Source organism: Camelina sativa, chromosome 8 (genome assembly GCF_030686135.1).
Source record: "Camelina sativa cultivar CO46 ecotype springtype chromosome 8, ASM3068613v1".
Classification (NCBI taxonomy): domain Eukaryota; kingdom Viridiplantae; phylum Streptophyta; class Magnoliopsida; order Brassicales; family Brassicaceae; genus Camelina; species Camelina sativa.
In genome coordinates this window covers 1,131,031-1,158,922 of record NC_141887.1, presented here as the reverse complement: position 1 = coordinate 1,158,922, position 27,892 = coordinate 1,131,031, and the positions used below count along the sequence as shown (strand labels likewise).

The 27,892-nt window shown below is 34.8% G+C and overlaps 6 protein-coding genes across 10 annotated transcripts; 5 read left to right on the top strand and 1 right to left on the bottom strand.

Annotated features, from left to right (window-relative positions):
- The first annotated feature begins 10 nt into the window (after window positions 1-10).
- Window positions 11-3,295, top strand: LOC104705470 (U-box domain-containing protein 52-like). 2 transcript variants are annotated; one of them, XM_010421482.2, is made up of 7 exons: window positions 11-457; window positions 549-622; window positions 707-1,032; window positions 1,111-1,405; window positions 1,482-1,583; window positions 1,674-2,799; window positions 2,905-3,295. In XM_010421482.2, exons 1-7 carry the CDS (start codon window positions 277-279, stop codon window positions 2,916-2,918), a joined length of 2,118 nt encoding a protein of 705 aa, XP_010419784.1. In that variant the 5' UTR covers window positions 11-276; the 3' UTR covers window positions 2,919-3,295. The 2 variants fall into 2 exon arrangements, with proteins under 2 accessions (XP_010419784.1, XP_010419785.1); XM_010421483.3 differs by having other exon boundaries at window positions 21-461.
- Window positions 3,296-4,509: 1,214 nt separating this feature from the next.
- LOC104705469 (uncharacterized) lies at window positions 4,510-5,239 on the top strand. Its single transcript, XM_010421481.3, has one exon. The coding sequence runs from the start codon at window positions 4,527-4,529 to the stop codon at window positions 5,127-5,129; it is 603 nt and encodes a 200-aa protein (XP_010419783.1). The 5' UTR covers window positions 4,510-4,526; the 3' UTR covers window positions 5,130-5,239.
- A 304-nt stretch (window positions 5,240-5,543) lies between these two features.
- Window positions 5,544-9,167, top strand: LOC104769437 (conserved oligomeric Golgi complex subunit 8). Its single transcript, XM_010421480.2, has 12 exons — window positions 5,544-5,834; window positions 5,925-6,077; window positions 6,528-6,676; window positions 6,868-6,945; window positions 7,052-7,145; window positions 7,241-7,315; window positions 7,425-7,721; window positions 7,808-7,875; window positions 7,968-8,022; window positions 8,153-8,291; window positions 8,457-8,641; window positions 8,730-9,167. Exons 1-12 carry the CDS (start codon window positions 5,709-5,711, stop codon window positions 9,015-9,017), a joined length of 1,707 nt encoding a protein of 568 aa, XP_010419782.1. The 5' UTR covers window positions 5,544-5,708; the 3' UTR covers window positions 9,018-9,167.
- An 8,013-nt stretch (window positions 9,168-17,180) lies between these two features.
- LOC104705466 (uncharacterized) lies at window positions 17,181-18,040 on the top strand. The gene has a single exon (XM_010421479.3). The coding sequence runs from the start codon at window positions 17,506-17,508 to the stop codon at window positions 17,827-17,829; it is 324 nt and encodes a 107-aa protein (XP_010419781.2). The 5' UTR covers window positions 17,181-17,505; the 3' UTR covers window positions 17,830-18,040.
- Window positions 18,041-19,476: 1,436 nt separating this feature from the next.
- Window positions 19,477-22,607, top strand: LOC104705465 (putative magnesium transporter NIPA9). Of its 3 annotated transcripts, none has more exons than XM_010421478.3 (9): window positions 19,477-19,751; window positions 20,136-20,234; window positions 20,333-20,462; window positions 20,588-20,676; window positions 20,908-20,964; window positions 21,082-21,140; window positions 21,379-21,499; window positions 21,629-21,777; window positions 22,063-22,607. In XM_010421478.3, exons 1-9 carry the CDS (start codon window positions 19,488-19,490, stop codon window positions 22,307-22,309), a joined length of 1,215 nt encoding a protein of 404 aa, XP_010419780.2. In that variant the 5' UTR covers window positions 19,477-19,487; the 3' UTR covers window positions 22,310-22,607. The 3 variants fall into 3 exon arrangements, 2 of the variants coding, with proteins under 2 accessions (XP_010419780.2, XP_087318174.1); XR_015563996.1 differs by having other exon boundaries at window positions 19,485-19,751; window positions 20,588-20,680; XM_087462048.1 differs by having other exon boundaries at window positions 19,522-19,751; window positions 20,588-20,696.
- A 1,785-nt stretch (window positions 22,608-24,392) lies between these two features.
- On the bottom strand, window positions 24,393-26,549 carry LOC104705464 (cytokinin riboside 5'-monophosphate phosphoribohydrolase LOG8). 2 transcript variants are annotated; one of them, XM_010421477.3, is made up of 8 exons: window positions 26,460-26,549; window positions 26,148-26,291; window positions 25,657-25,754; window positions 25,532-25,562; window positions 25,183-25,282; window positions 25,026-25,096; window positions 24,799-24,942; window positions 24,393-24,601 (listed from the first exon to the last, which is right to left on the bottom strand). In XM_010421477.3, the coding sequence occupies exons 2-8, from the start codon at window positions 26,259-26,261 to the stop codon at window positions 24,524-24,526; spliced, it is 636 nt and encodes a 211-aa protein (XP_010419779.1). In that variant the 5' UTR covers window positions 26,262-26,291; window positions 26,460-26,549; the 3' UTR covers window positions 24,393-24,523. The 2 variants fall into 2 exon arrangements, with proteins under 2 accessions (XP_010419779.1, XP_087318175.1); XM_087462049.1 differs by having other exon boundaries at window positions 26,410-26,487.
- Window positions 26,550-27,892: the final 1,343 nt, after the last annotated feature.

The window sequence follows — 27,892 nt, the reverse complement described above, 5'->3', positions numbered from 1 at the left end:
TATAAATCCTAGACTCCCGCTTTTTTCTCTGTTTTGTTTCTAATGAAGAAAAGGAAAAAAAAAAGTTAGTTTGATCGTGGGAGAAACAAACTTTGAAAAACAGGAAGAAGAGAGGAGAGAATTGTTAAAAGACCCAGAAGAAGAAGAAAAGCTTTTTCACAATCTTCTTCGTCTTCTTTCTCTGCTCTTCTCTCTTCTTGTTCCCAGACACGACTAAGAAAGAGAGAGAGAGAGAGGTCTGGTAACACCTGACTAAATTTATTTAGAATATAATTAATGGCTCGTCCTAACCCACCGGAGGATGGCCACGGCCACGCCCCAGTGAACTCCACGGTTGTCGCTATTGACAAAGACAAGAACAGTCACTACGCTGTTCGTTGGGCCGTTGATCATCTCTTCAATATGAACAATAACACCAGCATGATTCTAGTCCATGTTCGTCTTAAAAATTCAAACAGTAGGTATCTTCTCCTCATATTCACACTCACCTAAATCATAATTGTTTATCTTCTTAATCGGATTAACTTTAACAAATGTTGTTGTTGCAGATGGAGGTAACGTTGGTGATAATGAATTAAACCAGCTTTTTGTTCCATACAGAGGTTATTGTGCACGCAAAGGGGTATATAAATTTCCCATTGAACACTTTATATGCATTTAAAAAAAAAAACCATACCTGATGTGTTTGTCTTTTGTCAATGTTTAGATTACAATGCTGGAGGTGATTCTAGACGATACAGACGTAGCGAAAGCAGTATTGGATTACGTGAACAACAACCTTGTGACCAACCTCGTGTTGGGATCATCCTCAAAAAGCCCATTCGCAAGATCTCTCAAGTTCACCAAATCACATGACGTTCCTGCTTCCGTTCTCAAATCAACGCCTGAGTTTTGTTCCATCTATGTCATCTCTAAAGGCAAAGTCCAGTCTTCTAAAACAGCTCAAAGACCTATCACAAACACACTCGTCCCACCTCGTGCACCTTCATCTACGTTTCATATATCTGACAATGACCAAGATCATTTACCTAGGTACTCTTTTGTAATGTCTGCTTAATTTGCTGCTATGGTGATTTTGTAGTAAATCATGTTTCTTGAGGACATTTGTAGGAATCAGCGTAGTGCAAGGAACTCAACTCCAGAGAGGCATTCCCATGATGGCAATGGATACAAACCAGTGAGAGAAATGCAGAAGATTCCTACAAATGGATCATTGGATTTTAGTTATGATTTTAGGCAGCCAAGATGTCAAAAGAACTCTTCTTCTGCAAGAAACTCATTTACTGATGAAGGTGATGTTGGGTCTATGATGATGATGGGTGCTTCTATTGACCTTACTGCTGAGAATTTAGATCTCGTTGTTGGTGCATCAGCTTCTTCTGATGAGTCTGTTTCACAATCAACGGTATGTTTAAACACAGTAGAGCAATATGTCTATGATGATGGATAAGATTTAGTATTCACTTAATGGTTATTTGCAGAGAGATATTGAAGCTGAGATGAAAAGGTTAAAGATTGAACTCAAGCAAACCATGGACATGTATAGCTCAGCCTGCAAAGAAGCTCTTAATGCAAAAAAGAAAGTAAGACTTTGTTCAAGAGCTAGTTGACGAGGATGTTTTTTTTGTGTGTGCTCCATCTGATACTTTCTGGCTCTCTCTTGGTTTTTGAAGGCAAATGAGCTTAACCTGTGGAAAATGGAAGAAGCTAGAAGATTTGAGGAAGCTAGAGTTTCTGAAGAGGCAGCTTTAGCTGTTGCGGAAATGGAGAAGGCCAAGTGCAGAGCTGCTATAGAAGCAGCTGAGAAAGCGCAGAGAATGGCTGAGTTGGAAGGACAAAGAAGAAAGCAAGCAGAGATTAAAGCAAGAAGAGAATCTCAGGAGAAAGATCGTGCTCTTAGCGCTTTGGTACAGAACGATGTCCGGTACAGAAGATACTCTATTGAAGAGATTGAAGAGGCTACTGACAACTTTGCAAACAACAGAAAAATAGGAGAAGGTGGGTATGGACCAGTCTATTACGGCACACTTGATCACACACCTGTCGCAATCAAAGTCTTGAGACCTGATGCTGCTCAAGGAAAGAAACAGTTTCAACAAGAAGTCGAGGTTCTAAGTAGCATAAGACATCCTCACATGGTTCTTCTTCTTGGTGCATGTCCGGAATATGGGTGTTTGGTGTATGAGTTCATGGAAAATGGGAGCTTAGAGGATAGACTCTTCCGTAGAGGAAACTCGCCTCCTCTTTCATGGAGGAAAAGGTTTCAAATAGCTGCAGAGATCGCTACTGCACTCTCCTTCCTTCACCAAGCAAAGCCAGAGCCTCTGGTTCATCGTGACCTAAAACCTGCCAATATACTCTTAGATAAAAACTACGTGAGCAAGATCAGTGACGTTGGATTAGCTCGGTTAGTACCCGCGTCAGTGGCTAATACAGTCACGCAGTTCCACATGACATCTGCAGCAGGAACGTTCTGTTACATAGACCCTGAGTACCAGCAAACGGGCAAGTTAACCACGAAATCAGACATATACTCATTAGGGATAATGCTGCTTCAGATCATCACTGCAAAGAATCCAATGGGTTTGGCTCATCATGTGTCGAGGGCAATCGATAAAGGAACTTTCAAGGATCTGCTTGACCCGGCCGTGACAGATTGGCCGGTCGAAGAAGCTACAAATTTTGCTAAGTTATGTCTACAATGTGCAGAGCTAAGGAAGAGAGATAGACCAGATCTTGGAAAAGAAATAGTTCCAGAGCTTCTCCGGTTAAAAAGCTTGGGGATGGACAATGAATCAGGTAATATTACTACACATATGAAGCCCTAAACAAAGTCTTGAAAAGTACCAAGTTAAATTACCCCAATTGCTTACACTTTCAATAATACACTGTCTTATTCATTAGGATGCCATAAATAACAACCGGGTCTGAAGATCATATGCTTCTTAAATCTTTTCAAGACTTTGACGAGGAACTGAATAGAAAGATTGCTTGATTCTCAAGAAAGAAAGTAAGAAAGTGGTAAGTGAAGTGCCATGATGAGATGACTTCTAAAATCTAACCCTTGTTAATATTATATATCTCTGTAACATGATAGCTTCCACCTTTCTTTCTGGCTTTCCGATGAAAAAGTATAGAACAAAATGCAGTGGCGGCTTATTGTTACTCTTCTCGTAGCACAACTAAGTCGAAGCTATTGATTTATTCAAACTATTTATGTTCTTCTGAAGTTTCATTTCTAATTTTGTGAGAGAATATGATTTTGATATAGATTTTATTTATTTTTGTGTGGAAAGCTTCATGGGTTATTATTTTTATTTTCATCTCAAAAGAGTTCAAATTAATTTGGGATGCCTGTATGAGGCCTCCTATTTCCTCTCGTGTACCCATGTACTTTAAGGCTCTACCTATTTCCCCTAGACAACATATATTCTTCCCAATTCCACATATATTAATTTATTTCTATCTAATTAACCAAAATTAATTAAGCTGTAATAAATCAACGTTTTGCGTTTTAAAATTGATAATTAGCGATTACTGTACCGCGATTGACTTAACCTGACCAAAAATATTAGACCCGGAAATTGTTTTCTTTACCCATAAAACCAAATCGATTTGGGAAAAAATTGATTTATTATAGGTTTCCCCAAATCGATTTGGTTTTATGGGTAAAGAAAACAATTTTCGGGTCTAATATTTTTGGTCGGGTTAAGCCAATCACGGTACAATAATCGCGAATTATCAATTTTAAAACACAAAACGTTGATTTATTACAGCTTAATTAATTTTGGTTAATTAGATAGAAATAAATTAACTTATGTAGAATTGAGAAGAATATATGTTGTCTAGGGGGAAATAGGTAGAATCTTAAAGTACAAAGGTACACGAGTTGAAACCCTATTTTACAAGGGGCCACGTACATACAGGCAGCCCAATTAATTTTGGGTTTCAACTTTATAAAATCACCCGGTTACAACTAAAAGCAATATTTGGCTCCCAAAGAATAAGTGATTAACATAAGAAAAGATTAAAAGATGAACGAATCAATACAATGGCGACCTTTATAAAATGGAATCGATACAAAGCCAGCTTTGAAAGCAAAGTATAAAAAAAGAACAATAATGACCGAACAAAAAAATTTGGAGAGTGTGACACTTTTTAGTTCTAGGATTAGTTGCTTCATAAAATGGATTATTATTGAGTATGAGTTGAGAAAGGAATATCATAAGTCATTTGAAATATAATGAAATCAATTTTTTTTTTCAAAAGATCATTCTCACCTCCAAATAGAAAAAAACAAAATGTTGAAAAATTTAGGCTTAATAATATATTTTTTTCGAAAAGCTATGTTTGCATCTTTACCGTAAGAAAGATGATTAAGAAAAACATATAAAGCTTAACAAACATTGTCTTTTTTTATTCTCAAAATTTACTATTAACTTTCCAGCAAAAACAATCCATCAAGAAAGCATCTTAGTATCAAGCCATCACATAATTTATAAATGACCAACCAACTAACCTAAGCAATGAACATTATTCCACTCTCCAAATTACCACCAACTTTTTTAGATCATATCAACATGGGACTCATCATCATCATCATTGCATTGGTCATGGTCGTAGTAGTTGCATCATCAACGTCCGATCAAACAAATGTCCTCACACCACTTTGCATCAGTGAATGTTCCACATGTCCCACCATTTGCTCCCCTCCGCCTTCAAAACCCTCTCCCTCCACGTCGTCGTCACCACCTCCGTCTCCCACATTGCCGTCATCCACTTCTCCACCGCCTCCACCGCCACGCAAACACTCTCCCCCGCCACTTTCGCAATCGCTTTCACCGCCACCGTTAATTACCGTTATCCATCCACCGCCGCCACGGTTTTACTATTTTGAGTCCACGCCACCACCTCCACAGATATCTTCCGATGGAAAAGGCTCGCCCCCATCAGCTCCACCGTCGCCACCATCCCCTAAGGGACAGTCACAAGGGCGACAACCTCCTTACCCGTTTCCTTATTTCTATTTCTACACGGCATCAAATGCCAATCTTCTCTTTTCTTCTTCCTTTTTGATCTCTCTTGTTATATTTTCTTTATCTATCTTTCTTAACGGTTCGTTAGTGTGAAGAACTCCTCTATATTGTTAAATTATACTTACTGTTATAGTATACTATTATTCATTTTTGTTGTAATATAAGATTGCTTTCTCATCAATGCAACATTGAACATCAAAGTATTTAGGCATGTGAAAACAAGCTAATGGGCTAAATCTAGCCAAATGTGTCCAACCGAATCGGGAAATTTCTATTACAGTTTCGGTTATTGTTTTTATTAGGAAGCCACAAGCGAACTAAAAACCTACCCGTAGTCGATAAATTTAATATCTAGCTAAGTTTACATGTACCAAAAGTGAAATGCACGTAAATCTTATTATCGGGTACGTTGGTTTATTTGCCGGAAAGAAACAAAAAAAAAGTTGGTCTATTTTCCAAATCGAACCGAATTCGTATAGAACCAAAATTTCGGTTAAAATCCGGTTCGGTTCTTTAACTCAATTAACGAAGAAGATAGAAGAGAAAAAATGAGATCCAAGAACAGGAAAACAAATCACAGAAACATTTGAAAATTCGTGAGTTTTCTGGATCTGTGTACTCTCTTTGAGGAGATATTTTGATAGCATCGGGCTACAAGAGTCTGATCGGAAAATGGCAACGGAGGTTGGGGAGATGTCTCCGCCGGAAGCGACGGCGAGTCTTCTCTCTCTCGCTTCCGCCACTCAGCAACCGTACGTCTCCGAGCTCCTCTCCTTCACTCTTGATCGTCTCCACAAGGTATGTCTATCTTTCTATCTTGATATCTCTGCTCGCATGGATTTTATTTTCTTCTGGATTTTTCATATCGGTTACTGAATAATTTTGAAGGAGCCGGAGTTGCTTCGAGTGGATGCGGAGCGGATTCAGAGGCAAATGCAAGAGGTCGCTGTTGGAAATTACCGCGCGTTTATCACCGCTGCTGATGCTTTGCTTGCGATCCGTCAGGAAGTTTCCTCCATTGATAAGCATCTCGAGTCTCTGGTAAGTATTATACCTGTTAATCGAGCTCTACTGCTTCACTTGGTTAGTTCTGAATCCTGGCTGATAAATTACGATTAGTGTCAGTGCAAGTATCATTGCTAGGATCTGAAAATAGTTTTTTAAGAATGTTGTGGTAAAGGTTGGACTAGTACTAGTCGTTTCTGGAGCCTTCAACAGTCTAAAGTGGGGTAATTAGAAAATCGACTGTAATCAAGTTAAGCTGAAGAACCATGTTGTAGACTCAGTGGTCTTGTTGTGTTGTAGTCTAGCAGACAGCTAACCTATTGAGAATAGGTGAATGAATCAGTGGATTAGAAATGTAGCTTGAGCTTCCATGTTTTCAGATAAAAAATCCTCTGACTTTAGCAGTTGCATCCTTGGAAATGTTTTCTTTTTTTTTTTCTATCAAATTTTTGATGTCGGAAGTCTGTACTTTTCCACCTGTTGCAGATAGGCGAAGTCCCAAAACTAACGTCTGGTTGCACAGAATTTATTGATTCCGCTGAGAATATTCTGGAGAAGAGGAAGATGAACCAAGCTTTGCTGGCAAATCACAGCACTCTTCTTGACTTGCTTGAGATTCCTCAGCTTATGGACACGTAAGCTATTTGTCCTGCCAAAAAAGTTTAATCTGATTTCTTCTTGTCAGTCTCCAAAAAGTGTAATCTGATTTCTTGTCAATCTCTGCTCATGCCTTTCATGAGAGAAAAGCCGAACTTATTCCTGGCGTTAATCAAACTTCTAAATGTGTACAAGTTCTCTTCAAAACTTTTTTTTTATCTTTCTGCAGTTGTGTGAGGAACGGAAATTTTGATGAGGCTCTTGACCTCGAAGCATTTGTATCTAAACTTGCAACCATGCATCCCAAGTGAGTTTTTGGTATCTTTCTCCCAGTATATTGTTTTCTTTTGCCTACTTAAGCCCTGAAACTTTAGATTTTAGCTCATAAGAACTAATCTTCTCTCATTATCAAGATTGCCTGTCATCCAAGCACTTGCAGCGGAAGTTAGACAAACAACTCAGTCACTTCTCTCACAGCTTCTCCAGAAGCTACGCTCAAATATACAGGTTTCATGTGAATGTAGTTTGTTTGGATACAGTAAACTATGCTTAGGCTTAGCAATCTAGTAGGCTCAATATTTTGTTAATGCTCTCTATTTCAGTTACCAGAATGTCTCCGGATTATTGGATACTTACGGCGAATAGGAGTCTTTGGCGAGTATGAAATGCGATTGCAGGTGAACTATTTCGATATATAAAGTGTTAACATTTGCATTGGTCCTTCATTACGTTGTTTTTCTTTTCTGTGAAATTGTGCATTCTGAAATGTTCTTATTGTCTTTGCAGTTCTTAAGATGTCGAGAAGCATGGCTCACTGGAATTCTGGAGGATCTAGACCAGAAAAATGCTTATGAGTATTTGAAAGGCATGATAAACTGTCACAGAATGCACTTATTTGATGTGGTTAATCAATATCGAGCTATTTTTGCTGATGATACATCGGGGAGTGAAGAAAATTATGATGGTGGACTTCTGTTTAGCTGGGCCATGCATCAAATAACATCACACCTGAAGACTCTGAAAATTATGCTTCCAAAGATTACTGAAGGAGGATCTCTATCAAATATTTTGGATCAGTGCATGGTTGGTTCTTCTACATCTAATGTATTCTCTTCTGGATTCACTGTGAAACTCTTTTTGCATTTTGCTTTTTTCTCATGACCGTGTAGTACTGTGCGATGGGGCTTGGTTGGGTTGGGCTAGACTTCCGGGGTTTGCTTCCTCCACTTTTTGAAGAGTAACAATTCTTTTTGTTATCTTTTTACTTGTTGTCATGATTTTTTTTTATCTATGTACAAGTTCACTATCTAACTCACATACTTTCTACAGGGCGGTTCTGAACTTATTCTCTAAGAACATGAGTACAGCAGTTGAGAATTTCCAGGTGGGTGAATGCGAAATCTGAACTTTTGTTCTGGCATGGAACTCAACTTGAACAGTGTTTGATTTCCAATCAACCACATGCTGTACTGTTGAGTTCCTCAATTAAATTTTTCCTAATGTTTTACTTCCAGCTAGTTTTGGATTCACATCGATGGGTTCCACTACCATCTGTTGGCTTCCCATCAAGTGGTATTAATGAAGATAGCAAAGATGATGTCACACCTCCATCATACTTGATGGAGCACCCGCCTCTTGCAGTTTTCATAAACGGTGAGAGAAGGATACATTATCGATTTCTAATACTATAGAAGATATAATAACCCTTGCTGACTCTTCTCACTATTACAAATGTTGCAAAAGGAAATTGTAACTCTTTTGGATGATCTTTTTTTTGTCCAGTCTGATTGCAATTGATGATCCCTGTTATGTCCACAGGTGTATCTGCTGCTTTGAACGAACTACGTCCTTGTGCCCCGCTAAGTCTGAAGAACGTTGTTGCTCATGAACTGATAAAAGGACTTCAGGCTGTCTCTGACTCCTTACTAAGATACAATACAACTCGGATGCTTCGACTCAGTGAATCCAATCTCTTCCTCTCACTTTGCCGAGCTTTTGTTGAGGTCCAGTTTTACATCTCATCACATGTCAACTTTGTATCAACAAGTCAAAACTCAGCAATGTAACTCACATGGCCCTTTGTTCATACAGGTGGTTTTTCCACATTGTGCCACATGCTTCGGCCGATGTTATCCAGGTGGTGCGACCATCATTATGGATGCCAAGAGCGCATACGAAGGTCTAGGTCGCATCTTAGCTTCATCGTCCTCTCAAGAACCATCCAACAAATCTCCAAAGGTCGTCAGCACCGACATAAAGGATGCATCAGAGAATGGTGTAGCCTCCCAACCCGAAGATAAACAAGACGAGAGTCCGAAAGAGAAAGAAGATAACAGTCCCATTCCATTACAAACTCCTGAGACAGCACCCGAGTCTTAAGAGATTTTCCATTATATTTTTCTTTTGTTGTAAGAATGATATGCCAATACATATTATAGAGAGACAACAAAAACTTTCAACTAAGTGAAAAAATATCAATGGATTATCCAGATGGGACTATTTATATGTCGAATTGAGATTTCATCCAAACTGTTTATGTTTTGTATTGTTCTGTTTACTGATCTAAAAAAAATGCAAAGTAAGATTTTGTAGCCATTCTTGTAATAAGTTCTCAATCTTTAATTTGGTCACACAAGATCCTATTATTTTTTTCGTAATTTCCAAATCTTTTTTTTTTCTGGCTATCAACACAACTTATATTAACCAAACTCAGTCCATACATGGGTAATCAACTTCTACAAAGGATTTCACCCAACACTAGTAAAACTTGTTCATATAGCTACGTGTGATAGTTACGGAAAAAGTAGTAGCAAACTATAACTACAGAAAGTTACAAATTAGTGACAAAGTATTAGTTAATTTAATTTGTAGCTAATATGTCACTAAGCGTAAGTATATAATGACAGATAGTAACAAAAGAAAAGTGTAGCAATATTGCTTCAAAGTTTGTGACACAAAGTATCGTAGCTCTGGTACACACAATATAAGTCGTCACAAATTATAGTTAATAATTACTAAAATAATGTAAAATTATGAAAATATAATTCAAACATTTTGATACAAACTCCTTGTAACTAAAGAAAGTTTTGGCACAATATCTTTGTGGCTATACAAATAAAAATATGAAAACCTTAGATGCCATTTATTAGCCTTTCTCTACTTAGATATATTTTGTCTTCCCTTGGTTTACAGCCACCCTATCATCTCTTAAGTCCAAAAGCTCTATCGTTGATGTCTGATCTACTATTCCACTATCTCCGCCGCTATGGCTGAACCGCCTATCATCCCTTGTTTTACAGCCACATATCATCTCTTAATAGACCTCACGTTCTCTCATTAAAACATACAATATGAATAAATATAATATTACAAATATACAAATAATTATAAAAATTAGTTAGGTGTAAGTGTAACATATATATATATGTATATATATATATATATATTTTTTTTTAATACATTTTAAATACTAGTTACTTATATATTTAAATCTCTAAATTATCAATTCAATTATCATATATATTCAAAACTAAAATTCTCAATTCTTAAAACTTAAATTCCAAACCCTATATTAAAAGTCTAAACCTTTAATTTTATACTCATACATAAAATTAAAAAAAAAATTATAAAACTAAAAAAAAAAAAACAAAATAAACGAGAAAGCCTCTCTTATTGGCTAATCCATAGAGACGCGGATTGGACTTTGGCTTATCCTCCACCGTTGATGAATAAAATCTAACGGCTAAAATCTTCTCCTTTTTTATTTTCTTTTGGTTAAAACTTCTTCCCCTCAGTCTCCCCTCTTCTTCTTCTTCTTCTTCTTCTTCTTCTTCGACCATCGTTGGCGGGAGCAGAACTAGTTTCATTGAAACATCAATGGGAACCCTTTGAGCCACGCGCGGGACTTTACACCTTCTTATTTCTATAGATCTGATGGTTTGTCTACACTTAATTCTACCTTCTTCCTTGATGAATCTAAAGGATTGAACTTTTATCTTCCACTCTGATTTCGTTTTTGGTGTAATATACATATAGGTTGTCTTCGATCTCAAACTACTTGATTTGAGTCTCTCTAGCTCTTGATCTCTCTCAAGGTATTGTAGGTTTCTTCTGAACTGTTTTATTGGATCGAATTTTAGGCTAGCTCGAAATTCAGGGTTGAAATCGCCGTTGCTCGCTGTGTTATCATCCCTTTTGCACGTTGCTGTGTTTGTTGGTGCTTTGATTGATGTTGAGTTGTGATATTACTTCGTTTTTAAATAGAGTTCTGATAGTGTTAAACAATGGAAAGGTTTTTGAATGAAGGCCCAACTCTGCTGCAGTTGCATAAGTGGGAACCTTCTCAATTGCAACTCAAGATTTCAGAATTTTGTGAGGCTTTTATCTCTCCGTCAAGGCAGTTGTTAGCACTACTCTCTTACCACTCCGAAGCTTTACTGCTTTCTCTTGTTGCAGGTAATAACTTGTTTTCGAATAGTACGCATATGCTTTTCTTTTCATTCTACTAGCGTTGTTCAGTTTTTTTGGTTAATGCCCGTAATGTTTATATGTTTACATTCATTCATTGGTTATTTTTTAGCTGGATGTTAATGTTCTTATAATTAATGGTTCTTACAAGTTTATTGCTTTAAGTTTCTTGCATATTGAATGTCATTGTAGCTCAATCATGAATCATATTTTAAGTAGCTACTTGCATCAGTGAGCTGGCAACTATGGAAGAAGTATCCCTGATGATGGGTTGCCTTATGATTATCTCAGAATGTTAATCTCAGCTTAACTCAACTCTGTTTCAGAAAAGGTTTTGGTGTGGATGTTCTGAGACTTGGCTTCTTTTCTTTATGCAGGAGTAATCATGTTACAAACGAGCAAATGGCGGTGTCCAGTACCACACTGCCTCTTGTTACAGTTCCTGCTCCAACATATAGCAAAGAGAATGGAGTCATATGGGGATCTTCAGCAAGCGAGAAGTTATACAGAACCTGAAGCAACAGCTGAAGAGACATGACGAGTTGAGATGCAAGAACAATATACATCAATACATATTCGCTTGTCTGCTCGAGTTACAAGTAGGTGATTATGAAGCAATATATGTCTAAGCAGAGTCTTTTGGTTTATATCTCTGCTCTGTACTGTGGTCTAAAACTCTGCTTTCTATTTCGGTTTATTCACTCTGATCTGTGGTCTTTTGCTTAAAACTCTGCTCTGTATCTTTTGCTTAAAACTCTGCTGTATCACTTCCTGTTTGTACTTTTGTTTTCCATTTGGCTCAACATATTAAACCTTGCATCAGAAGGCAACGACTTCCGTAACAAACTAACATTTCAAATAAGATACGAACAAACAGAGCTACGAGACGATTTTTGTGACAAACTTCTTGTTCCAATTAGTAACAAAATAGTGACATCCACCTTGAAGATTTTTGTGAGTATGTAGCCACACCAATTTTTGTCACGTTATGTATCCATTTGCTACTAATACGTTTGACGATAATTGTCTCAAACCGGCGTAGATAACTGTATCAATTAGTAGCAAATTGCGACAAGTTCGACTATATCTAATCTGTAGCAAGTAGCGACGAATTGCGATGAATGGGTCAGTTTGTGACGAGTAAATAATTACTAATTGTTTTTGTAACAATTCTGTAACAATTTCTTTTTTGCTACGGAAAACAAGTTATTCCTACACATTTTTTTGTAACTATACAACTTATTTTTACTAGTGCAACTTGGCACTCATTAGGAGTAAAGGTCATAATTCATAAATGAAATAGATTCCTTCGTAATTTTCAAAGTGTACACATGTATATGACCGATTTTGAGTTTTTTTTTGGAATTATAATGAGAAAATTGGCGAAAACATGTTTGAATTTCGTTGCAAGGAGGAGAGGTAAACGATTTGCAAGAAGGAAGGAGAAGCAATTCCGTTGGGGAGATCTTCATCAGCAGTTTCAGAGGTATATCAGATTGGCATTTTAGTCACAATTAATTTCTATAAGATTATATGTTAAATCTTTATATATTTTGTAATTAGGTCAATTATATTTGTTGGATTTTGTTTTTTTGGATAATGGTTTAACATATGATGGAATAATAAATTTTATTTATTCTTTGAATAATTAACATAATCACACATATGAACCAATTACAAACTTTAGTATCCACTAACCTATTTGAAAAATTTACAGCTTATATTACATGTATCATACATATGTATGTCACGTTTATGTATGCAAATTCGTCTATCATCTACCGTAAAGGTGAAGTCGACCATAGTCCAGAAATGTTGTTCACCATCTACGAACTTCCGTGTATGCTGCATGAACTCGTACATATATACATATATTATATATATATATATATATTTTTTTTTTATCACAATATACATATATTATATATAAGATCTAGAAAACCGGGATATACCAAAATAACCTTTTTAGCGAGGCAGATTCATACGTCCAACTTCATTAAGATTGACATAAGTACTTCGAAGTACTCCAACATTACAGAAAAAAAAAATAACAGTTTTGTTTCTTAAGGAATTGAAGTATATATAATTGTCCTTAATTTTAGTTAATAATGCTTATAGCAAATTTTAACGTTTCAAGTTAAAAAAAAAAATTATTTTCCATTGTCCACAAGTATAGATCTTTTTCCCCAAAATTCAATTGTTGCTTAAATCCTGCATGATTGAAATGGTATAGTACGTATATTATGATATGGTACTGAATTAAAACGTTAATTAATTACAGTTCAAAACAAAATATTTGATATAAAAACAAATTATTCTATCTTTTTAGATGTAATTAACGAAATAATAGTTAGAGTGCTAAACAGTGAAAACGAGAGGTTGCATAATTCTCATACCTTCGAACTACTTTGAGCTTTGATAATAATATAACAAAAACCTCAAATATATCAAACCAAATCAGAGATCGTTTTACCATACTATACTTAACCTTCTAAGTTGAAAATTAGAGAAAAAGAGAGAGAGAAGGGGTGACAGAGAGAGAGTAAGCACACATAGCTTCAAGCATGAAACCCTGATTACAAAAAGCATGCAAGAAACCACCATGTGTGCTCACTCTCTTCTGTCACCTCTTCTTACCTTTCATAGCTCTCCGCATGTGAACGGGCTCGAATACCTTTGCTAGTCGATCCTCAACAACCGATACCAATATTATATCTACTTTTCGATGCATATATATATATATAGACATATTTATTTATATATCAGTGTTCTATTAGGTAAGAACAAGACTATAGACCTTACATCTTTCTATCTTTGGATGTGGGAAGAAACTGAGACCTGTCGGGGCTTTTTATAGCCAAATGGGAGAGAATTGGGATTTAAAAAAAAAGTGATAAAGAGATAAACCCAAATCTCTCTCATGTATTATTGATAAAGATTGTTCCATATTCTAACCACGTGAAATGCAACTATATACTGTATATCAAAATGCTCATTTATTACCACTTGATTTTTCGTAGGCGCCGTTTGTTTTTGCCAATGATAATAGTTTTTGTCAAACATAAAATATATGCTAATTAAGGTTCACGAAATAAATCGTCTATTTATTTACGTTGCATGTTTGTATATATAGTTAGAGATGTATAACATAATTAGCATATTACTTTTAATATATATATTTTTATATATATAATCATAAGATAAAAATATGATCTTTGTGGCAAGTTACTTACGGTCTAACCCGAAATGAACAGATATAATATGAACAAAACGTATCGACAGATTTACGCACATTTATAACTACAATTGGCCCAAAAACTTTGGAATAACGAGTGGATGAAGTTTGTCAAACACACATTGGAGGATGTTTAATTCTCATATTAAATCATATAGAAATAGATTAATTTGACAATATGGAAGAAATCATATTACTTCTTTCTAATATTGTGGAATATAAAATTGAACCGGCCAATTACATATCAACAGAGCCTCATCATGAAAAAAAGTACAGCCACACCCGAATATTCAATACGGCGCTAAAGCTTAAAGCATGCATGGTTTTCCGAAAAAAATATTAAAACTGTATGAGATATGCTCTCTTTAGATGTATGATTCCTTCCATCAAATTCGTCGTTTACACCATCACAAATTAAAATGTTATATAATTAAAAAGAATCTTCCCACTAAAACATATACTAGTAAAATCTTTGTATAAACCATCCGAATTTAGAATTAGTAGGATACAAAATGACAAATAAAAGTATAAGAAATTTCCGTTTGGAACAAGCCACATCACTATTACTTAATTTCAAAAGTTTCCATTATGTATTTATTTATTTATCCCTAGCAAAGAAAAAAAGAAAGAAAGTTAAAACCACGGTGATGAGATCTGCCGAAGTGCCGAGAATGCGAATATGTAATGATGACACCTGGTGAGCATTGCGGCATTGGTGCCGTGGTGCGTACAATCAGAGTAGAAGAAAATTAGTTCTTTTTATGTCAGAGTATACCACCAGAATTTAAACAATAAAATCTTAGCTAATAATTCCGAATATGGAAATGCGCTTACGTTTGTCCTTCGTTGATAACTTTCCTTTTTAGGCAAACACACATGAATAGCACCATAGGCACAAATTCCACTTTATTATTTGGTTTTGTTTATTTTTCCTGTTATTATTATTCTTTTAAATGCAATTTACTACTGTTTCACTAACCGACTAAACTTGTGATCTTCATTGCACTAATTACGGGGTACAATTAGCTTTAATTAAAAATCCCCCAAACGGAAGAATTACGTTCTGATGGAAGAGATTAGCGTTCATATATATTTGCAACTCTATTTCTGAAACATGTCTCTGTTTTGACCGGTTGAACAAAAACTGTCTCTGTTTTGCCGTTTATGAGTTTATTAATGCGTAAGAGTTTTAAATCGCTTACTACGACTTTTACAAATAAATGAAATTACAAAACAAAACTTACACACGGAATTTTTAAAATTATAGGAAATTTGTAAATGTAATGGTTTTTCTTTTTTTTGTTAGTAAGTAAAATTTTAAAACTTATCGTGCGTTATATATGATATATCCGATCTCCAAAATTGATGGTATAGTACTATAGTTTCGAACGATATGGCCATAAGATAATCAAATGTTGAGGGGCATACTCTGATGCTCAGTCTGACTTCTAATTTGGATCCATTATGGATTCGTTTTTGCTTGAAGTTGAAGCCTCAACAATAAAAGGAAGAATTTTAAGCAAAAGTTAAAAGAGAGTTAACGAATTGCATTTAGACGACCTAATATATTAGTAGAACTAAGTAACTGTATTTACTTCATCTATATGTATATTAATATCTTGTTTTGGTGTTGCCGTCTTGGTGTTAGAGATCCAGAAGGCATGTCCGTGGGACAAATGACAGTACTAAAATATAATTAAAGCTTCTTTATCGTTGTTATGAACATACAAAATGTGGGATGATACAGATGTATCATGTATATCTTAGCATTTTTAATTTTTTGATCATTTCAAAAAGAATATATGAACGAGTGACCACAAACAAAACAATACTACTATTAAGATTCTCCTCCAATACTCGAAACTCCTTTTTTTTTTGTACTTCCACTTTCGGCGTGGGGAGCCCCTGAGGAGACACGTGCTCGGAAGGAATATGCCGACCAACCCCACACATCGTAAGTGGAACATATCAGAACCACGCTGGTCATTTCAGTGGTCATCTCATCCATCATAATTATTTAATCCTTTTCTTCATATCTCTTACTTAAATCGATTGATTCGGTTGAAATTTTAATTCTCGGTATATAGCAGCATATCCGTATTCCCCGGTTAGTAGTAGACCGGAATGTCAAGGAGCCTGTGTGGGCTTGGGCTCAGTTTACTAAGGCCTAAGAGAACTAAGAGAGGTTCCATTAGCTATGATAAATATTTCGTTTTTTTTCTACATTAATTTTTTTTTTAACTATTGAACCACATCTAACCGATTATTAGTCAAATTTTTATATTAATGAGAAATGGGACTGGATCTCTCGTGTGATAGTGTATTTTACAAATAAACTTATCTCCTGTGTCATTGTATTAAAGTCATTTCACTTTTCTATATTAACTTTTTACATTAATTTATCAACTTACTTTCTGATACTTTAGATTTAGAAAGTTATCATCTACTTTTTTTTCTTTTTTTTCTTCGTGTGGGGAAAATGATAGCTCGTGGAAAATTAAGACAGTGATTTAAGTGGTATAATATATATGGTCCTAAATTGTTTTGCTGGTAGTCACGTTCAGAGGAAAAAATATTTGAATACAAACATCACGCCAATTAATATTGGATTCGTGAACATTATTACACACACAACTTGCCATTGACCGGCTAATGCAAGCACATCAACAGTCAACGGTCAATTACTAAAATTACTGAATTGTAAACTATAATTACTGAATTGTAAATAAAAAACGATATAAGTTGCAGATAGATTTGTTCGCCTTAATTAATGCAGTATGTAACCATTCACACTCTTAATTATATGTGTTATAAAATATCGTGACAAGTCTTAACTTTATTTTGTTTCTGTTAAAAAAAAAGGAAAAAATCTTATCAGATTCTTTCTTTATCTTTTTTTTTGCTTTTTCCTTGTTTTCCATTAGCTTTATTTCTTAAATTACAGAAAAAGAAAGAAATAATACTATAACGTGGAATGACAAATTGAGACCAGCTCAAAAGACACGGCCTTACTTACAGACACTAGCGTTACTATTATTCTCCATCTTCTTTCTCTCCTCCAATTATTATTATTTCTCTCCTCCTCTGAGCTGTGTGTTTTATTTTCTTTTTTTTTTTTTAAAAAAAAGAAAAAGATTCTTGTCGATCAAAGTCGCCGGCGTGTATATGGAAGACTTCGGGCGTCAAAGACCGTACGGAGACGGAGGGATGCAGATCCAGCCTTACAACGGTGGTAACCAAGGCGGAGACTTCAGGAGCTATAGCGCTTCTTACGGGACGAGGGAGAACAGTATATACGATCTGAACAAGAAGGAGAAATCGATACCTAGATCGAAGTCTTGGGGGATAACGGACCCGGAGCTCCAGAGGAAGAAAAGGGTCGCCAGCTATAAGATGTATGGTGTTGAAGGCAAAGTCAAAGGCTCTTTTAGTAAAAGTTTCAGATGGCTTAAGCGGAGGTACACCCAAGTCGTCTATGGTTGGTGGTGATACCATTTTTTTTTCCCTCTTTTTATAATAATTTTTACTTTACTTGTTGAGGTTTTTTTCTGTTTTGTTTTGATTTTTAATTTTCTCAAGTAATTATGATTGTGTTCTGTCTCTCTTTTTCTATTTATGTATCTCTGTGTGTTGTAATCTTGAATGTAAACTGTGATGGTTGCATCGCCATAAATTATATATGAATCATTAGTTTCACAAAGTAGAGATACCTTTGGATTAATCTTTTGCACCCTGAAGTTGGGTTTGATGGAGAATAATATTCTTTGTAGAAATTTGATGCCTTTTTGCTAAGATTATTAGTTGATCAAAGTAGATTGTGAAAAAGTCTGTTTTTGATGATATATGATTATGAACTATTCTTGTTTTGTCATATATGTAAATTTGGGTTTACCATGATTTTGATATGGTTTGGTTTTTTGTGTGTTTGACTATTTACATCGAGTGATGAATCAATATCTTACTCCCTAATTACATCGAGTGATGAATCAATATCTCACTCCCTAGTTTTTGGCTATGTTAAAATCATTTTGGTGATCATCCAAACCCCTCATCAAAAGCTCTGTTTTTTTATTCACCAATTGTCAAATTTATTTTGCCTCTTTAGGTACCATATATTAGGAGGTTACCAACTGAACATCTTTCAAAGATCTCTCGAACTCAGAGATCTTAGAAAGCAAGTTTCTGGTAGTAAATGATTTACTTGTTGTGGTTAACAGATCTCGACTGAAAAAAGTTGGCTTTTGAAAAGCTGCTAACAACAGCTCGTTTTATTTGGGGGACCATACATCTATTTGTGGGTGTCATCCTTATTAGCTTTACTTTGTCATTTTTGATCTAAGTCTGCACTCTGAAGATTGTATTCTGTATATGTTTTGTTTGTTATGGAGACTCATCTACTTGTTAACTAAGATTAAAGTCAATGTGTCATTAGTTATTTGGACATCAGAAATTTGTGGCAGAGGGAGACTCATACTATTCTCCCATATAAGTACCGCGTCTTCAAATTTGTATCCTTCCCATGGCATATAAGCCACTTACAGATTTTTTTCCCCCAAAGCAAGTTCTCCATCAACTGTAGTAGCATCATCTGCTTAAAATTTGTCCCTTTTTACTCTGCAGAACCTGAGGTTTCATGATGCATACATACCAGTATTTTTGTTTGAGAATGGAATGCTTAAGAGTACTCATCACAACCAATTCGAATATTACTCTCATGTTTAAAGTCATTTCAGTATCAACAACATGTTTCATTTTATTTTAACGGCTGAGGGCTGCAAATCGTTGTTTGGTGCATAAATTACATAATAAGCATGCTTAGCAACGTTTTGACGACGAGCTTCGTTTAAACTGCGTTATCTAATCAAATTGAAAGGGTATATTCAAATACATATTTTGCTTTGAAAATGCATATACCATAATGTTTCAATACACAGTATGTGTGAGATTGTGAGGTGAAGTGATAAAATTACCATTAGCATTTTTAACTATTGTATGTTTAGTAGTAGTATTTTGCAAAAAAAAACTAAAAATAATTAATTTACTGAATAATACGAAACCTCAATTTGAAGGCAAGAAACTAAAAGAAAAAAAAGTCAATAAAAGCATTAAAGATCAAATTATTATTCTTTTGTTACCATATAATAAAAATGGCTATAATTAAAAAAAAAAAATTGAAAAATTACAATATTGCCGATGTTAGTCGTAACGTAAGACATCGGCAAAAACCATTCCTTGGAAGAAATAAAGAAGCCTTTTATAGCCTTGGGTTGGTTCGTTTTCTCGCCGGCGATTTTAGAGAGATGTGGGAGTCGATTTGCCTTACGCTTGCGGCCACCGCCGGTAACAATATCGGCAAGGTTCTCCAGAAGAAAGGCACTATCATCCTCCCTCCTCTCTCCCTCAAGCTCAAGGTCTCCCCCTCTCTCTCTCTCTCATAATCTAATCTTCGTAACTTTTTATCTTTTGAATTGCATGCTGCTGCTATTTTGAGTCCTGAATTTTCTATTTGATTGGATCGATCTCTAAAGCTTAACCTAACTTTCGCGAAATTTACTATCTGGGAAAATTCGAATTCGATTTCGTGGTAAATAATACAAAACTCATTCGAAGATTTGAATGTTGTTATTTTCGAGTATACGAGAATTGGATCGGAGTCAAAAATATTCTGATTCAAAACCAATTGCGGAGGCTCGATTTTTTTATTGTTCCTTCCTTTGTGTTGAATTAGAGGAGAGGTGGTTGGACCAAAGCTTTCTTACAATTGTATATCAATAATTTTATGAATTTGTTTACAGGTAATAAGGGCATATGCTGTTAACAAACCATGGGCACTAGGTTTTCTTATGGACATTGTTGGGGCTTTGTTGATGCTCAGAGCACTCTCGCTTGCCCCTGTAAGTAGAGGAGTTTTCCCTTACTTATTTTTATTATTCTGATGCCAAAGACAAAGATTGTTTTGCCTATTAGACCCCCTAATTTGTCTTGCTTTCAGGTGTCTGTTGTTCAACCTGTCTCGGGATGTGGACTTGCCATTCTTTCAGTCTTTTCGCATTTTTATTTGAAGGAAGTCATGAATGTTTTTGACTGGATTGGGATTACCGTTGCTGGCATTGGCACCATAGGTAACATCTTATCATTGTTAATTCTTTTACTGTTTGTTCTGCATACTGTAAGCTTTTAAAGATATTTTGATAGTAGAGAGTATTACCTGTTCTTCAAATAAATAGGATTTGTGCATTCGCTGTAGGAGTTGGTGCTGGTGGTGAGGAGCAAGAAGCATCACTTATATCTGTCTTCCAGTTGCTCTGGCTAGCATTGGTTGTTGCCATCTTGTTTGTAGGTACCTTTCATCCATGGTATTTCATTATAACTCTATTTTGTCATCATCTCTTTTTTATCTTATGTTGGCTGATGGCTTTTTCCTGACCTGTATTTATCATTTCAAACTTGACCACTGGAAGCGTTGTGTTTATTTAAAAATTTTCGTCTTTATCAGATAATATATTACTAATAGTTATGGTAATGGCAATGTTTCTGATAACTTTTGTGTTGGATTTTGGGTACAAGTTACTACTAAATGCGTGGCTTCATATCTTCAAACGCCAGCGCAGGGAGCAGGAGCTGGTATTTTATTCTCTTTATCCTTTTTAATTGCTTAGATTTTTGAGCTATAAGAGCTTGTATCACCTTTAATGTTATTGCCGTTTTACCAAATGCACTTATTATAATTCTGGTTTGCAGGGGGAGTATGAAGTAGTGGAAGAAATTATATATGGCTTGGAATCTGGGATTTTATTCGGGTACCTTCTACGACCCCTTAACATCCTATAGAATGTATAGGTCTATGTGACGAGCCTCGGATACTCGTCATCATCTCCCTTTATATCCTTTAACATGTGCTTTTGAGTTTCGAGACATATAAGGACCAATGTGCGGATTTGCCTGCAGGGAATTTTTCAAATAGACTAGGACTATATATGAACTGTATTTATAGCTTGTTGCATAGCTGACAACAGTTTATCATACATATGATCACAGGATGGCATCTGTAGTATCAAAGATGGGTTTTGTATTCGTGGAGCAGGGGTTTTCTGCAATGTTCATTCCTATGTGCATTTCAATTAGTATATGCTGTAGTGGAACAGGATTTTTCTATCAGGTACTTTGTCCATGCTAGTCCATTTCTGCTTTCGTGTATAACATTAAGGACTCTCTATCTGTAGTCCTTTGTAGGTTGATATTCAGGTTCATCATGATTCTAGTCTTCTTTTTGTTTGTACTTTACCAGACTCGGGGACTAAAACATGGGAGAGCAATCGTAGTATCCACCTGCGCTGCTGTGGCATCAATTGTAACTGGTGTAGTTGCAGGAATGTTCGCTCTGGGTGAGAAATTACCCACTTCACCATCTGGACGGCTTTTACTTCTCTTAGGATGGTAAGTTCTACTCACCATTGCCTTAGTTATTATGCTAGTTGAAACACCTTCTATCAAAGTGATTAGAGATGAAACATCGTGTGTAGACACATAATAATTGCAAAAGATCCTAGTTGAAACACATTCGATCAGTCATTAGAGATGAAACATTGTGTACACACAAAAAATTGCAAAAGATCTATCCAAAAAGAATTTTCCTTCCACATAACATTATGTGCATGAACATAATAACCGGTTGCAGAACTATAATTTTTAGTGATTGGAGACTCTTGAAACTTTTTGCAGGTTACTTATCATGCTAGGTGTTGTATTACTCGTGACTTCATCACGGCTTATCAGACATCTTCCACGATCATTCCGGCGTTCCGGTTCCAGACAAACCAGTTTAGAAAGAGGTTTCAACATAAGGCGGACAGCTTCTCACGTATCAAAGGATACGAACCCAAGTGCGGTTATCCAAACAGCAACATTACACCATCTCTTATCATCTCATCAAAAGACAAAGACTAAAAGGGATTCAGAAACACCTTAAAGTATTTGCCAGGTGGCGTGCATGTTACACAAGTTATTTCCCGAATATATGACTAAATATGTCAGATTTTCATATTTCGGGGTTTCATCTCAGTGATATTCCAGTTGTTGGAACAGATTAATAGTCAAGAGTTTGAGATCAATTTATGACGTCACTTCGTATCTAAAATGTGAAATATGAGTTTCCCTTTGTGCAAACTGTGAATCTGGGATAAACGAACCAACTTGGTTCATGCTATTATTGTTATTTTTTTTTCTCCATTTTGCTTAAATGGCAGACATTTGAATGATCTCGTCAATTTTGGTGCCGGTTAAGCTACTTGAATCAATCTGAAAAGACCAGAAAGTGAACGAAGACACATCATCTAGTATTACGAACACCTCACATTAAAGGCTCTGATGTCGATCAATCGTTCTCGTCCAATTAAGAGCTGAGTGGAAATTTTGCTCAAATTTTAATTCGGTATATATTTGAATTTTTTTGATTAGTTTTTTTAGTTTCTTCCATAGTCCTTCTCTTGTACATAATAGTAAATAATATCTTGAGAAAAAAAAAAAAAAAACTCAAAGATATGGGATGTGCAAGTCGGTTGTTGGTACAGGAAGTGAAAAAGACCGGTTAACCAAATTGTAGGGGAAAAGATGGGAAGAAAGTGAGATACATAATGCAAGAGAGATACAAACATCAACTACAATTAGGTTGGGGCTTAACCTATATTGGTACCAAATCAGGACATGCATCAAAACTGAGGGAGACAAGTATGTTTTGACAATGAAGTGACACATTCACAATTTACTATCTTAGTATTTTACCATCTCCTTTGTTTTTAAATATCTTCTTTTTTTTCCTTTGTCCTTCAAGGGTCCCAATCCCCACACCCCAATTCAGCTTTTCTTGGTCCCCTTAAACCCAAGTGTGACTCGTAAACGCTCAAGTTTCAAGATATTCATAACTAGTATTTCCTCTGTCCCACAAAAATTGATGTTTTGGGGTATTTTTTTGTCTCACAAAGATTAATGTTTTGTAAACTTTAAGAAGTAATCATTGAAAATATTTAAAATCTTGAATTGCTATTGGTTTAAAATTAAATAATATCTCTTTAGTAAAAAAAATATATATATTTAAATTCAGTAATCATTGTTTTTTTTAAATGTGTAAAAGATTAGAATAGGGGAGTAGTATTTAAATCATTTTAGCAAAACACAGAAGATGCAACGAAATTAGAAGTAGACCTTCGAACCCATGTGTGCGACAGTGCGAGATCCAAACATAAATTTAATTGAGGTTGGACTACACATAGCTTTATGTGAAGACAACTACAAACTATATATGTAAAGAAATATTTGATAGGCTATAAACCCATATTTAGAGAAAAGTCAAATACTATGCAATATATATATATATATATACAAATTTTTGAGAAATAATTTTTTGAGATAAACAGCCGTTTAATATTGCAAATTGGTGGTAGAAGTGATATCTTCTTTGCGGATTTCGTTGTACTCATTAGCTATTTAAATAGTGGTAAAGAATAAATCAAACTTTGACCGAATCTATTGTAAAAAAACACTAAAAAAACCTCAGATCACCATAATAAAAAAACACGTTCAAAAATCATCTTTTATTACCATGAAGGTCATCATCAACACCTTTAAACTAGTCAATGACCTAATCAAGATGATCCAACGTAGAAATAAAGGGAGAGAGAGAGAACTGACGCAACAAAATAAATAAATAAGAGGAAGATATATCCAATCAATCCCCACCACAAAAGGCACTTGGCAAAAAAGAAGAAACCTATCCATGTCCAACTTGGTTGCACACATCATTCACATTTTGTGCTTTTCTATTGAAGCCATCGAATGAAACAAACCTAAAGGGACCACACTCCTATCTTAATGGACATTCACTATGACACGACACTTGTGGGACTTTTCTGCATCACCCACAATCAAAAAGATTCCGCCTTTCTTTCTTTGGGGGTAACCAAAAATATTTTAACATAACAACCAAAATGTTTTTTTTTTTGGTTCTTTACCCAAAATACCAAACTTAAACTAACATAATCAGCAACATTTTCATATTGGGGACCCAATGTGCTGTTTCATATTGCAACAAGATTTGAGTTTTTCTTATACACATTGTGGATTCTGCAAATAAATTAGAGACTAAACTTGAAATGAAAGTAGCATAGTGCTAACAATAATAGTGCTTTTATTGCTGCTTGTTTTCTTGTTCTTCGGCTTTCCAGCTTTCGTGCGATGCAACATGCTTGTGCGAAGGAGTATATTCCTGACAAGAATATGAATATTTTCAGAAACAATATTGGTGGACTCTGCAAGACTATGTTTTACACAATAATACCAAAAATGTCTAGCATCAAGGAGATTGTGTTCACTATGAGATAACCATTAATTTCTTCTCTATAAGATAAAAGTGGAAACAGAACCTCATAACAAGAAGAGAAAGGGAAGGCCAAGTTAATGTACCTCCATCTTCTCCATAAGCTCTTTGGCTGTTGGAGCAGAAACCACAATATTACGTGCACCTGGCTTGATAAAACCTTCTTCGACACCAGTGTCAAATAAAGCAAGCAAATTGTTATAGTATCCATCAACATTCAATAGACCAACCTGCAGAAACAATTTCAAACGAATCAGCAGAGGTATTAGTAGCCTACTGCTTTGACGACCAAGTAAAGGACATGTTAAAATACCGTCTTCTTATGGATACCAAGTTGTGACCATGTTATCATCTCCAGCAACTCCTCCATTGTTCCGTAACCTCCTGTAACAATAATAACCCGTGATTATCAAGACCAAAACTTTCAGTTTAGAACTTGCTAGAATTAAGTAGTAAAGACATTTTCTCACCAGGGAGTGCAATGAAGGCCTCAGCTTCTTGTGCCATTGCAGCCTTTCGCTCGTGCATGTCTGCAACAACTCTTACATCTCCCACAGTCTCACCAGATATCTAATGAAATCCAAGTCATGAGATTGGGGTGAAAAAGGTCTCACAATCCTCATATTTAACTAGAAACAAAAATCAACAACATTGTGTCTCTCCTGATCTTAAATCATATGAACGCAGACAAGAACCAAGAGCTAGTAGTAGTGCCAACAAATGAATAAGTTCCAAACACATGTATACATGATTCATCATTAGATAAAACTTCAAAACTCCAGCCAATTTTGCTACTTCCTAGGGGGATAAGATACATACCTCAATAGGCATCAAAGCTTTGGGAATGATTCTGCAATCACAAGAGAATCCAATCAGAATCCCATCAGAGAAGTTTGGAAATGAAGGAGATTGAAAGAGTTGTTAAGCCTAATCTTAAAACTAACCCGAGTACATGGAAACCACCTTCATAGACTCTCCTGGAAATCAAACCCATCAAGCCAACACTCCCTCCACCATAAACCAAGTCTATCTTCCTCTTCACCTACAAGTTCCAACAATTCCAAAATCCAATCACACAAACGAAGACAAACACAATCAGAAAACAGAGGAAGAAGACCCATTTCCAAAAACTCAAGGAAATGTCGCAACTTTTCAAATGACAACAAGAGTCAACAAACAAGGATAAACAGCCCAATACTCACAAGAGCTAACAATAGACGCAAGCACAGATAAAATCAACCAAACCCATTGTGTAAAAGTCATCTGAATGAACAAGTAAACTAAAAAGTTCGTATTTTGACATTCAAAAACCAAGTAAAATAAAAAAAAAGTATTGATTTTTAAGAAAAGTTCCATACTTTTTTAATCAAAAAACCAAACGATACGCAATCAAAAGCAGAAGAAGAAGAGAGAGAGAGAGAGAGAGAGAGCAAACGAGTTCATTGCCGAGTTCGATAGCAGCATCACTGAAAACTTCTCTGTGACCAGAGTGGCTTCCGCAAAAGACACAAATTTTTCTGAATCTGCTTCGCTGCTGATTATCTTCCATTAATGGATAACAAAAATCTACAAAAAAAATCTGAGGAGGTATTCTTCAAGTCGTTATGTATAAAAAAAAAAAAAAAAAAAAATCAAGTGATGAAGAAGAAGAAGCAAGAGGAGGAGGGGGGAAGGCAAAAACAAAACAAGACTGAAACCTTTGTTTGTGCTGATATATTTTAATATAAGGGGAAGATACAAGAAATACCCGAAATTGAGAAATCTTATTTTGGATTGGAAGAAATCGGTAGAGAGAGAGTGCCTTTTTATTTAAATAACTTTTTCTTAGGCTACAAATGATAATAAATAAAAAATGTAGCGGATAATGATAATATGATATGGTATTCGAGGTAAATATATAAATTGATTATCCACTGAGTTAATTAGCAAAATATTTAGATTAACTAGATTTGGACCGGTGCTTTCAAATTTCTTTTATTTATATTATAATTTTAGAATAAAATCTAATTATATAATTGTTTTTAAAAGTTTTTTTGGATAAAATATTATGTAATAAAATCATATGCTAAATATGATAACTTAAAAAAATACTTATTTTGTACGTTTTATATTGTTAATTTTGTAATTTTATATATGAGAAATGGTTATGTTTGTTGTTTGTTTTTATTTTAATTTTTGAACATGTTTGGTGAAAGGGTTTTAATATGACCCATGCTTAGATAATATTTTATTTTTAACTGCATATTAAGATCTGAGAAATAACGATTAAGTGTAATTAATTGCCAAAATTTTTGTTCTTTTTAGGTCTAACAGTATATATTTTGTAACAATACATGAAATACTAAAGATTTTATTTTTTTAATTATATAAATCATTGGAATATTCTCTTTAAGAGATTTTTTTTTATGATATTCTTGCGTGTATTCATATAGATCACGGATTGACCAATTAATCTATAACCTTTTTTTTTGTAATCAACTTATATTTAATTTATAACCTATTTTGTAATCAACTTATAAAAATTATATAGTTTACAAAAAAATGTTATGTACTTTCGTTTTATTATATAGAGAATATAAGTATATAACATTAGTTGTTTTAGGTTAATTTAGCGTATTTACATGTTTCCCCCTTTATAAGACCAAAATTCAAATGATTATGTTTATACACTCCATACGTTAATATTAATTTTAAAATAATAGTTTTTGATTTGTTTCAAAAAGATATGTCTAATGAAAGATTTGTGTTTGACAAAAAAAAAATGATAGATTTGTATGTTTCGTTCGGGTTATGTTCAGATATACATTTTACCGTCGTCTGTTATCAACTAAACTTAATAAAATTTAAATATTAACTAAATGATCAGTTTGATTAAAATTGCATTACTATTTACTAACTACTATATTGATTTGCTCTTTTAGAAAACTTTTTTTTTGTGACATTATTCTTTAGGGGGAGGTATTGGTTTATGATTTAGAAAGAATTTTAATGACTTTATGTTCTTGCTGATTGTTAGAATCTTGATGATTTGTTTTTTCTAATCTTGTAAAATCTTTCTATTTGATGAAAGAGTTTTCATGACTTTTGTTATGAAAGAAATGATATAAAATTCTAAACCAATAACATAAAATTTGAATTCATTAACAATGCAAGATTTTTTTGTTTTACTTGAATAACATA

Bases quoted from the DNA above. Each gene is read 5' to 3' on its own strand.
- LOC104705470 (XM_010421482.2), top strand. From the start codon at position 277: ATGGCTCGTCCTAACCCACCGGAGGATGGCCACGGCCACGCCCCAGTG. The intron at 458-548 runs GTAGGTATCTTC...TTGTTGTTGCAG, and splicing joins TCGTCTTAAAAATTCAAACA to ATGGAGGTAACGTTGGTGAT. The intron at 623-706 runs GTATATAAATTT...GTCAATGTTTAG, and splicing joins GTTATTGTGCACGCAAAGGG to ATTACAATGCTGGAGGTGAT.
- LOC104705469 (XM_010421481.3), top strand. From the start codon at position 4,527: ATGAACATTATTCCACTCTCCAAATTACCACCAACTTTTTTAGATCAT.
- LOC104769437 (XM_010421480.2), top strand. From the start codon at position 5,709: ATGGCAACGGAGGTTGGGGAGATGTCTCCGCCGGAAGCGACGGCGAGT. The intron at 7,146-7,240 runs GTTTCATGTGAA...TCTCTATTTCAG, and splicing joins AGCTACGCTCAAATATACAG to TTACCAGAATGTCTCCGGAT. The intron at 7,876-7,967 runs GTAACAATTCTT...TACTTTCTACAG, and splicing joins CTTCCTCCACTTTTTGAAGA to GGCGGTTCTGAACTTATTCT.
- LOC104705466 (XM_010421479.3), top strand. From the start codon at position 17,506: ATGGAAGACTTCGGGCGTCAAAGACCGTACGGAGACGGAGGGATGCAG.
- LOC104705465 (XM_010421478.3), top strand. From the start codon at position 19,488: ATGGCTATAATTAAAAAAAAAAAATTGAAAAATTACAATATTGCCGAT. The intron at 20,463-20,587 runs GTAACATCTTAT...CATTCGCTGTAG, and splicing joins TGCTGGCATTGGCACCATAG to GAGTTGGTGCTGGTGGTGAG. The intron at 21,778-22,062 runs GTAAGTTCTACT...AACTTTTTGCAG, and splicing joins CTTTTACTTCTCTTAGGATG to GTTACTTATCATGCTAGGTG.
- LOC104705464 (XM_010421477.3), bottom strand. From the start codon at position 26,261: ATGGAAGATAATCAGCAGCGAAGCAGATTCAGAAAAATTTGTGTCTTT. The intron at 25,283-25,531 runs GTATGTATCTTA...GGATTTCATTAG, and splicing joins AAGCTTTGATGCCTATTGAG to ATATCTGGTGAGACTGTGGG. The intron at 24,602-24,798 runs GTACATTAACTT...TATTCTTGTCAG, and splicing joins AGCTTATGGAGAAGATGGAG to GAATATACTCCTTCGCACAA.